Source organism: Hyla sarda, chromosome 7, assembly GCF_029499605.1.
Source record: "Hyla sarda isolate aHylSar1 chromosome 7, aHylSar1.hap1, whole genome shotgun sequence".
In the NCBI taxonomy this organism is placed as follows: domain Eukaryota; kingdom Metazoa; phylum Chordata; class Amphibia; order Anura; family Hylidae; genus Hyla; species Hyla sarda.
The window spans coordinates 23,652,659-23,664,677 of record NC_079195.1 but is presented as its reverse complement, the minus strand read 5'-3'; the positions used below and the strand labels follow the sequence as shown (position 1 = coordinate 23,664,677).

Here is a 12,019-nt window from a genome sequence, read left to right as displayed (position 1 = left end):
CATTATCTGTGATAGGGGAAAATATTATCTGTGATGGGGAGAAGATTATCTGTAATGGGGGAGATTGTTATCTATGATGGAGGAGAACATTATCTGTGATTGGGAGAAAATTATCTGTGATGGGGAGAACATTATCTGTAATGAGGGAGAATTTTATTTGTGATAGGCAAGAGGACATTGTTACGCCGAGCGCTCCGGGTCCCCGCTCCTCCCCGGAGCGCTCGCTTCTCTCTCGCTACCGCAGCGCTCCGGGCAGCTCCACTGACCCGGTGCGCTGCGATACCGTCTCCAGCCGGGATGCGATTCGCGATGCGGGTAGCGCCCGCTCGCGATGCGCACCCCGGCTCCCGTACCTGACTCGCTCTCCGTCTGTCCTGTCCCGGCGCGCGCGGCACCGCTCCCTAGGGCGCGCGCGCGCCGGGTCTCTGCGATTTAAAGGGCCACTGCGCCGCTGATTGGCGCAGTGGTTCCAATTAGTGTGTTCACCTGTGCACTCCCTATTTATACTTCACTTCCCCTTCACTCCCTCGCCGGATCTTGTTGCCATTGTGCCAGTGAAAGCGTTTCCTTGTGTGTTCCTAGCCTGTGTTCCAGACCTCCTGCCGTTGCCCCCGACTACGATCCTTGCTGCCTGCCCCGACCTTCTGCTACGTCCGACCTTGCTTCTGTCTACTCCCTTGTACCGCGCCTATCTTCAGCAGTCAGAGAGGTTGAGCCGTTGCTAGTGGATACGACCTGGTCACTACCGCCGCAGCAAGACCATCCCGCTTTGCGGCGGGCTCTGGTGAAAACCAGTAGTGACTTAGAACCGATCCACTAGCACGGTCCACGCCAATCCCTCTCTGGCACAGAGGATCCACTACCTGCCAGCCGGCATCGTGACAGTAGATCCGGCCATGGATCCCGCTGAAGTTCCTCTGCCAGTTGTCGCCGACCTCACCACGGTGGTCGCCCAGCAGTCACAACAGATAGCGCAACAAGGCCAACAGCTGTCTCAACTGACCGTGATGCTACAGCAGCTACTACCACAGCTTCAACAATCATCTCCTCCGCCAGCTCCTGCACCTCCTCCGCAGCGAGTGGCCGCTTCTGGTCTACGACTATCCTTGCCGGATAAATTTGATGGGGACTCTAAATTCTGCCGTGGCTTTCTTTCCCAATGTTCCCTGCACTTGGAGATGATGTCGGACCAGTTTCCTACTGAAAGGTCTAAGGTGGCTTTCGTAGTCAGCCTTCTGTCTGGAAAAGCTCTGTCATGGGCCACACCGCTCTGGGACCGCAATGACCCCGTCACTGCCTCTATACACTCCTTCTTCTCGGAAATTCGAAGTGTCTTTGAGGAACCTGCCCGAGCCTCTTCTGCTGTGACTGCCCTGTTGAACCTGGTCCAGGGTAATTCTTCCGTTGGCGAATACGCCGTACAATTCCGTACTCTTGCTTCAGAATTATCCTGGAATAATGAGGCCCTCTGCGCGACCTTTAAAAAAGGCCTATCCAGCAACATTAAAGATGTTCTGGCCGCACGAGAAATCCCTGCTAACCTACATGAACTCATTCATCTTGCCACTCGCATTGACATGCGTTTTTCCGAAAGGCGTCAGGAGCTCCGCCAGGATATGGACTTTGTTCGCACAAGGCGTTTTTTCTCCCCGGCTCCTCTCTCCTCTGGTCCCCTGCAATCCGTTCCTGTGCCTCCCGCCGTGGAGGCTATGCAGGTCGACCGGTCTCGCCTGACACCTCAAGAGAGGACACGACGCCGCATGGAGAATCTCTGCCTGTACTGTGCCAGTACCGAACACTTCCTGAAGGATTGTCCTATCCGTCCTCCCCGCCTGGAAAGACGTACGCTGACTCCGCACAAAGGTGAGACAGTCCTTGATGTCTACTCTGCTTCTCCACGTCTTACTGTGCCTGTGCGGATATCTGCCTCTGCCTTATCCTTCTCTACTATGGCCTTCTTGGATTCCGGATCTGCAGGAAATTTTATTTTGGCCTCTCTCGTCAATAGGTTCAACATCCCAGTGACCAGTCTCACCAGACCCCTCTACATCAATTGTGTAAACAATGAAAGATTGGACTGTACCATACGTTTCCGCACGGAGCCCCTTCTAATGTGCATCGGACCTCATCACGAGAAGATTGAATTTTTGGTCCTCCCCAATTGCACTTCCGAAATCCTCCTTGGACTACCCTGGCTTCAACTCCATTCCCCAACCCTGGATTGGTCCACTGGGGAGATCAAGAGTTGGGGGCCCTCTTGTTTCAAGGACTGCCTAAAGCCGGTTCCCAGTACCCCTTGCCGTGACTCTGTGGTTCCCCCTGTAACCGGTCTCCCTAAGGCCTATATGGACTTTGCGGATGTTTTTTGCAAAAAACAAGCTGAGACTCTACCTCCTCACAGGCCTTATGATTGTCCTATTGACCTCCTCCCGGGCACTACTCCACCCCGGGGCAGAATCTATCCTCTGTCCGCCCCAGAGACTCTTGCTATGTCGGAGTACATCCAGGAAAATTAAAAAAAAGGCTTTATCCGTAAATCCTCCTCTCCTGCCGGAGCCGGATTTTTCTTTGTGTCCAAAAAAGATGGCTCTCTACGTCCTTGCATTGACTACCGCGGTCTTAATAAAATCACGGTAAAGAACCGCTACCCCCTACCCCTCATCTCTGAACTCTTTGATCGCCTCCAAGGTGCCCACATCTTTACTAAACTGGACTTAAGAGGTGCTTATAATCTCATCCGCATCAGAGAGGGGGATGAATGGAAAACGGCATTTAACACTAGAGATGGACACTTTGAGTATCTGGTCATGCCCTTTGGCCTGTCGTCTTCCAAGACTTTGTTAATGAAATTTTTCGTGATCTCTTATACTCCTGTGTTGTTGTATATCTGGACGATATCCTGATTTTTTCTGCCAATCTAGAAGAACACCGCCAGCATGTCCGTATGGTTCTTCAGAGACTTCGTGACAATCAACTTTATGCCAAGATAGAGAAATGTCTGTTTGAATGCCAATCTCTTCCTTTCCTAGGATACTTGGTCTCTGGCCAGGGACTACAAATGGATCCAGACAAACTCTCTGCCGTCTTAGATTGGCCACGCCCCTCCGGACTCCGTGCTATCCAACGTTTTTTGGGGTTCGCCAATTATTACAGGCAATTTATTCCACATTTTTCTACCGTTGTGGCCCCTATCGTGGCTTTAACCAAAAAAAATGCCAATCCCAAGTCTTGGCCTCCTCAAGCGGAAGACGCCTTTAAACGGCTCAAGTCTGCCTTTTCTTCGGCTCCCGTGCTCTCCAGACCTGACCCTTCTAAACCCTTCCTATTGGAGGTTGATGCCTCCTCTGTAGGAGCTGGAGCGGTCCTTCTACAAAAAAATTCTTCCGGGCATGCTGTTACTTGTGGTTTTTTTTCTAGGACCTTCTCTCCGGCGGAGAGAAACTACTCCATCGGGGATCGAGAGCTTCTAGCCATTAAATTAGCACTTGAGGAATGGAGGCATCTGCTGGAGGGATCAAGATTTCCAGTTATTATTTACACCGATCACAAGAACCTCTCCTATCTCCAGTCTGCCCAACGGCTGAATCCTCGCCAGGCCAGGTGGTCTCTGTTCTTTGCCCGATTTAATTTTGAAATTCACTTTCGGCCTGCCGATAAGAACATTAGGGCCGATGCTCTCTCTCGTTCCTCGGATGCCTCGGAAGTTGAACTCTCTCCGCAACACATCATTCCTCCTGACTGCCTGATTTCCACTTCTCCAGTCTCCATCAGGCAAACTCCTCCAGGAAAGACCTTCGTCTCTCCACGCCAACGCCTCGGAATCCTCAAATGGGGTCACTCCTCCCATCTCGCAGGTCATGTAGGCATCAAGAAATCTGTGCAACTCATCTCTCGCTTCTATTGGTGGCCGACTCTGGAGACGGATGTCGTGGACTTTGTGCGAGCCTGCACTGTCTGTGCCCGGGATAAGACTCCTCGCCAGAAGCCCGCTGGTTTTCTTCATCCTCTGCCTGTCCCCGAACAGCCTTGGTCTCTGATTGGTATGGATTTTATTACAGACCTACCCCCATCCCGTGGCAACACTGTTGTTTGGGTGGTCGTTGATCGATTCTCCAAGATGGCACATTTCATCCCTCTTCCTGGTCTTCCTTCAGCGCCTCAGTTGGCTAAACAATTTTTTGTACATATTTTTCGTCTTCACGGGTTGCCCACACAGATAGTCTCGGATAGAGGCGTCCAATTCGTGTCAAAATTCTGGAGGGCTCTCTGTAAACAACTCAAGATTAAATTAAACTTTTCTTCTGCATATCATCCTCAATCCAATGGACAAGTGGAAAGAATTAACCAGGTCTTGGGTGATTATTTACGACATTTTGTTTCCTCCCGCCAGGATGATTGGGCAGATCTTCTACCATGGGCCGAATTCTCGTATAACTTTAGAGTCTCTGAATCTTCCTCCAAATCCCCATTTTTCGTGGTGTACGGCCGTCACCCTCTTCCCCCCCTCCCTACTCCCTTGCCCTCTGGTTTGCCCGCTGTAGATGAAGTGACTCGTGATCTTTCCATCATATGGAAAGAGACCCAAGATTCTCTTTTACAGGCTTCATCTCGCATGAAAAAGTTTGCCGATAAGAAAAGAAGAGCTCCCCCCATTTTTGCTCCCGGAGACAAGGTATGGCTCTCCGCTAAATATGTCCGCTTTCGTGTCCCCAGTTACAAACTGGGTCCACGCTATCTTGGTCCTTTCAAAGTCTTGTGCCAAATTAATCCTGTCTCTTACAAACTTCTTCTTCCTCCTTCTCTCCGTATTCCTAATGCCTTTCATGTCTCTCTTCTTAAACCACTCATCATCAACCGTTTCTCTCCCAAGTTAGTTTCTCCCACTCCTGTCTCCGGTTCTTCTGACGTCTTCTCGGTGAAAGAGATACTGGCCTCCAAGACGATCAGAGGAAAAAAGTTCTTTTTGGTGGATTGGGAGGGCTGTGGACCTGAAGAGAGATCCTGGGAACCTGAGGACAACATCCTAGACAAAAGTCTGCTCCTCAGGTTCTCAGGCTCTAAGAAGAGGGGGAGACCCAAGGGGGGGGGGTACTGTTACGCCGAGCGCTCCGGGTCACCGCTCCTCCCCGGAGCGCTCGCTTCTCTCTCGCTACCGCAGCGCTCCGGGCAGCTCCACTGACCCGGTGCGCTGCGATACCGTCTCCAGCCGGGATGCGATTCGCGATGCGGGTAGCGCCCGCTCGCGATGCGCACCCCGGCTCCCGTACCTGACTCGCTCTCCGTCTGTCCTGTCCCGGCGCGCGCGGCCCCGCTCCCTAGGGCGCGCGCGCCGGGTCTCTGCGATTTAAAGGGCCACTGCACCGCTGATTGGCGCAGTGGTTCCAATTAGTGTGTTCACCTGTGCACTCCCTATTTATACTTCACTTCCCCTTCACTCCCTCGCCGGATCTTGTTGCCATTGTGCCAGTGAAAGCGTTTCCTTGTGTGTTCCTAGCCTGTGTTCCAGACCTCCTGCCGTTGCCCCCGACTACGATCCTTGCTGCCTGCCCCGACCTTCTGCTACGTCCGACCTTGCTTCTGTCTACTCCCTTGTACCGCGCCTATCTTCAGCAGTCAGAGAGGTTGAGCCGTTGCTAGTGGATACGACCTGGTCACTACCGCCGCAGCAAGACCATTCCGCTTTGCGGCGGGCTCTGGTGAAAACCAGTAGTGACTTAGAACCGATCCACTAGCACGGTCCACGCCAATCCCTCTCTGGCACAGAGGATCCACTACCTGCCAGCCGGCATCGTGACAGTCATTATCTATGATGGGAGAGAACATTATCTGTGATAGGGGAAAATATTATCTGTGATGGGGAGAAGATTATCTGTAATGGGGGAGATTGTTATCTATGATGGAGGAGAACATTATCTGTGATTGGGAGAACATTATCTGTGATGGGGAGAACGTTTTCATTGCCTGTGTAAAATGTAGCCTCAGTTTCCTGTTCTTAGCGGACAGGAGTAATACCCAGTGTGGTCTTCTGCTGCTGTAGCCCATGTGCTTCAAGGTTGGACATCTTGTGCATTCAGAAATGGTATTCTACAGATTTTAGTTGTAAGCAGTGGTTAGTTGAGTTACTGTTGCCTTTCTGTCATCTCAACAAGGCATTTTTTGTCCACACAACTACGACTCACTGGGTATCTTTTTTTTCCCGTACCATTCTCTGTAAACCCTAGAGATGGTTGTGCGTGAAAATCCCAGTAGATCAGCAATTCTGGCACCAACAACCATGCCACATTCACAGTCACCGAAATCCCTTCCCCTCCTGCATTCTCATGATCAGTTTGAACTTTACCGGGCTTATGTGCCGGCCCTACCTTGTACACAGGGCAACAGTCAGGGGGGGTACAGCCAATACCCCAGTAAGGGGCCCAGGCCCCGCTGCACCCCCTGAAGAAGCTCCAGCACAGAAGCAGAAGACCAATGTTTAAACAGTGATCTCCTGCTTCTGTACATCTGCCAGCCACATCATTCACCCCTTCCCTTCCCTGATCCCCCCATGCCACTTTATTTCCCCCACATCCCCCCCTTTATTACCCCGTGTCAAATCATTTCCTCTTGATCCTCCCCCCCCCATGCTATTTAATTCCCCCTTTATTGCCAATTCAGCACCCTCTCTTTACCACCCCCTTGTGACATTTTATTCCCCCTTTATCCCCCTGTGCAACTTCATAAAGAGGAGGGTGATGAATTTACACAGAGCGTAATGAGGAAATGATGTGGCACAGGGAGTAAGGGGGGGGATAATTTGGTACAAGGCATGGAAGGCATGGAGAATAAGGTGGCACAGGGTATAAAGGTCCTTTCAAAGTCTTGTGCCAAATTAATCCTGTCTCTTACAAACTTCTTCTTCCTCCTTCTCTCCGTATTCCTAATGCCTTTCATGTCTCTCTTCTTAAACCACTCATCATCAACCGTTTCTCTCCCAAGTTAGTTTCTCCCACTCCTGTCTCCGGTTCTTCTGACGTCTTCTCGGTGAAAGAGATACTGGCCTCCAAGACGATCAGAGGAAAAAAGTTCTTTTTGGTGGATTGGGAGGGCTGTGGACCTGAAGAGAGATCCTGGGAACCTGAGGACAACATCCTAGACAAAAGTCTGCTCCTCAGGTTCTCAGGCTCTAAGAAGAGGGGGAGACCCAAGGGGGGGGGGTACTGTTACGCCGAGCGCTCCGGGTCACCGCTCCTCCCCGGAGCGCTCGCTTCTCTCTCGCTACCGCAGCGCTCCGGGCAGCTCCACTGACCCGGTGCGCTGCGATACCGTCTCCAGCCGGGATGCGATTCGCGATGCGGGTAGCGCCCGCTCACGATGCGCACCCCGGCTCCCGTACCTGACTCGCTCTCCGTCTGTCCTGTCCCGGCGCGCGCGGCCCCGCTCCCTAGGGCGCGCGCGCGCCGGGTCTCTGCGATTTAAAGGGCCACTGCACCGCTGATTGGCGCAGTGGTTCCAATTAGTGTGTTCACCTGTGCACTCCCTATTTATACTTCACTTCCCCTTCACTCCCTCGCCGGATCTTGTTGCCATTGTGCCAGTGAAAGCGTTTCCTTGTGTGTTCCTAGCCTGTGTTCCAGACCTCCTGCCGTTGCCCCCGACTACGATCCTTGCTGCCTGCCCCGACCTTCTGCTACGTCCGACCTTGCTTCTGTCTACTCCCTTGTACCGCGCCTATCTTCAGCAGTCAGAGAGGTTGAGCCGTTGCTAGTGGATACGACCTGGTCACTACCGCCGCAGCAAGACCATTCCGCTTTGCGGCGGGCTCTGGTGAAAACCAGTAGTGACTTAGAACCGATCCACTAGCACGGTCCACGCCAATCCCTCTCTGGCACAGAGGATCCACTACCTGCCAGCCGGCATCGTGACAGTCATTATCTATGATAGGAGAGAACATTATCTGTGATAGGGGAAAATATTATCTGTGATGGGGAGAAGATTATCTGTAATGGGGGAGATTGTTATCTATGATGGAGGAGAACATTATCTGTGATTGGGAGAACATTATCTGTGATGGGGAGAACGTTTTCATTGCCTGTGTAAAATGTAGCCTCAGTTTCCTGTTCTTAGCGGACAGGAGTAATACCCAGTGTGGTCTTCTGCTGCTGTAGCCCATGTGCTTCAAGGTTGGACATCTTGTGCATTCAGAAATGGTATTCTACAGATTTTAGTTGTAAGCAGTGGTTAGTTGAGTTACTGTTGCCTTTCTGTCATCTCAACAAGGCATTTTTTGTCCACACAACTACGACTCACTGGGTATCTTTTTTTTCCCGTACCATTCTCTGTAAACCCTAGAGATGGTTGTGCGTGAAAATCCCAGTAGATCAGCAATTCTGGCACCAACAACCATGCCACATTCACAGTCACCGAAATCCCTTCCCCTCCTGCATTCTCATGATCAGTTTGAACTTTACCGGGCTTATGTGCCGGCCCTACCTTGTACACAGGGCAACAGTCAGGGGGGGTACAGCCAATACCCCAGTAAGGGGCCCAGGCCCCGCTGCACCCCCTGAAGAAGCTCCAGCACAGAAGCAGAAGACCAATGTTTAAACAGTGATCTCCTGCTTCTGTACATCTGCCAGCCACATCATTCACCCCTTCCCTTCCCTGATCCCCCCATGCCCCTTTATTTCCCCCACATCCCCCCCTTTATTACCCCGTGTCAAATCATTTCCTCTTGATCCTCCCCCCCCATGCTATTTAATTCCCCCTTTATTGCCAATTCAGCACCCTCTCTTTACCACCCCCTTGTGACATTTTATTCCCCCTTTATCCCCCTGTGCAACTTCATAAAGAGGAGGGTGATGAATTTACACAGAGCGTAATGAGGAAATGATGTGGCACAGGGAGTAAGGGGGGGGATAATTTGGTACAAGGCATGGAAGGCATGGAGAATAAGGTGGCACAGGGTATAAAGGTGGGTGAAATGATACAGGGGAGGGATAAGGGGTTATTAAAGGGGTACTCTGCTGGAAAAACTTTTTTTTTTTTTTTTTTTTTTAATCAACTGGTGCCAGAAAGTTAAACAGATTTGTAAATTACTTCCATTAAAAAAATCTTAATCCTTCCAGTACTTATCAGCTGCTATAAGCTCCACAGGAGGTTATTTTCTTTTTGAATTTCCTTTATGCCTGACCACAGTGCTCTCTGCTGACACCTCTGTCCATTTTAGGAACTGTCCAGAGTAGGAGCAAATCCCCATAGCAAACCTCTCCTGCTCTGTGGTCAGAAAGAGAGGAAATTCAAAAAGTAAAGAACTTCCTGTGTAGTACAGTATACAGCAGCTGATAAGTACTGGAAGGATTCATATTTTTTTAATAGAAGTAATTTACAAATCTGTATAACTTTCTGCCACCAGTTGATTTAAAAAAAAAATAATGTTTTCCACTGCAGTACCCCTTTAAACTGCACTGGGAGATTCTACTGTAATATTCCTTTTTATCATGTTTTATAGGTAATTGAGTGAGTACAGGACAGAATTCCATAATTTAGGAAGAATTCTAAGCCTTTTTCCCAATAAGGGACATCTCTCAATAGTGGACACTTTTTTACATTTTACATGATAATAGGTTGGGGATAACTAACACCAATCATGTGGCATGTGTTACAGTAAATGTGTCAGGCTTTGGAGGTTATGCCCCCACTGACTTTTTGTAAAAGTGCTGCTAGGGGCACAAGGGGTGAAACTATCTCTACTCACTCAAGCTTGCACTCACCTTCCATTTGGATTGCTAAATAACCATACATCATACACCACCATAGCCCACACCCCAGACACACAGCTCACTGCTACCACCTACTGCTCAACACACACTGTTATCTGTCAGTCAAAGGGTTAACACACTCTACGCAAGACTACAAAATCTATAGAGCAGTTTTCCCTAGCCTGTGGCTACAACCCCAAGCCATAGTGTGAGTGGTGCTGCAGAATCACATTGAAAACAATGGGAGGCTGCTGCACCATAATTCCTGAGCAGAATTCCACAGTGAATGGGCCCATACATTGTTCTGCTTGGAGCAGAGATGACTGCTATCAGTTCCCTGGTGGAACGTTTTAGGTCCTGCACATAGTCTTTAAATGCTGCACCTCCCCTCCTGTGCTCAGTACAGGGAAGATAAGATGTCTGGTCTATCTACTATCTATCTATCTCATATCTATCTATCTCATATCTATCTATCTATCTCATATTTATCTATCTATCCATCCATCTATCTATATTATCTATCTATCTCTCTCTCTCTCTCATATCTCATATCTATCTCATATCTATCTATCTATCTCATATCTATCTATCTATCTATCTATCTATCTATCTATCCATCCATCTATCTATCTATATTATCTATCTATCTCTCCCATATCTCATATCTATCTATCTCATATCTATCTATCTATCTATCTCATATCTATCTATCTATCTATCTATCTCATATCCATCTATCTATCTCCTATCTATCTATCTATCTATCTCATATCTATCTATCTATCTCATATCTATCTATCTATTTCATATCTATCTCATATCTATACATCTCATATCTATATATCTATCTCATATCTATCTATCAATCTCATATCTTTCTATCTCATATATATCTATATATATCTCATATCTATCTATCTATCTCATATCTATCTATCTATCTATCTATCTCATATCTATCTATCTCATATCTATCTATCTATCTATCTCATATCTATCTATCTATCAATCTCATATCTATCTATTTCATATCTATCTCATATCTATCTTATATCTATCTATCTATCTATCTCATATCTATCTATCTAGACAAAGGATATTGCAAGCTAAGTACCTCACTATTTCATAACTTCATAATTTTATATTTCCATTTATTGCACCATAGCTGAATAGCTTTTCATGTTTTATCTATATCTTTGTGCTAGCAGTGTGCTGCTGTATTCTCCTGTTGCTATCTATCTATATTTACATGGACCCCTGACCCGGGACTGTACTCTGCGTTCTTGGAAGTGCTGCTTTCCTACCTATTGGGTATCTATCTATCTATCTCATATCTATCTATCTATCTCATATCTATCTATCCATCTCATATCTACCTATCTATCTCATATCTATCTATCTCATATCTATCTATCTATCTCATATCTATCTATCTCATATCTATACATCTATCTCATATCTATCTATCTCATATCTATCTATCTATCTCATATCTATCCATCTAATTTCTACCTATCTATCTCATATCTTTCTATCTATCTCATATCTATCTATCTATCTAATATCTATATATCTATCTCATATCTATCTATCTATCTCATATCTATCTATCTATCTCATATCTATCTATCTATCTCATATCTATCTATCTCATATCTATCTATCTCATATCTATCTATTCACTGTCTATGGGAGCACCAGATAAACCTGAGTAAGTCGCTCATGTATCTCTGCTTCTACGGTAGAGAATGCATTGGGCGTTTGCCGATACGCCGCTACATGCACAGGGCCCCGTTCTGGAAATGGTTCGGGATTTCAGCAGTCGAACCCCCAGTAATTATACACTCATCCTCTATCCTGTGAATAAGGAATACGTTTTAAAGTAGTGCAGTGCTCTATTACAATGATGTCCCACCACAACCAGATGCCCATGGACATGATAGAACTCAAGAAGAAGAGAGAAAGACAAGAAAACAAGTGCCCCAACCATGAGCAAGAGAGGAGGATGGGGGGGTCTCCAGAGACAGTTATGTCCCCAAGAGACAGAACCAGAATCTAGGAGACCACAAGGACCACGAAGAGACATATTCTACCTTAATGAATATATGAAGCTCCTCCGCATACATTGTGCCACGCGGGGTCCACAGACAGCACAAGGAAGAAGATAAAGCAAATATCTGGAAGAAGAACATGAGGGGCCGGAGATTCTGCTGCTGTCCCGTCATATAAGGATTCTGTCATCGCTTCTTCATTCAGAAGATTATCCCTTATAATATTCATAA

The 12,019-nt window shown here is 47.9% G+C and overlaps 1 protein-coding gene and 1 long non-coding RNA gene across 3 annotated transcripts in view; one reads left to right on the top strand and one right to left on the bottom strand.

Annotated features, from left to right (window-relative positions):
• The window catches only part of CLCN1 (chloride voltage-gated channel 1), a 185,244-nt gene extending 173,294 nt beyond the window's left edge, over positions 1 to 11,950 (bottom strand). The window contains exon 1 of one of the 2 annotated variants that reach the window (XM_056529083.1): positions 11,831 to 11,950. In XM_056529083.1, the coding sequence (XP_056385058.1) occupies positions 11,831 to 11,929 (99 nt within the window). In that variant the 5' untranslated portion in view covers positions 11,930 to 11,950. The remainder of the gene's footprint in view (positions 1 to 11,830) is intronic. The other variant, XM_056529084.1, reaches the window with a different exon arrangement.
• The window catches only part of LOC130281647 (uncharacterized), a 119,209-nt gene that overhangs the window by 54,449 nt on the left and 52,741 nt on the right, over positions 1 to 12,019 (top strand). The window lies entirely within an intron of this gene.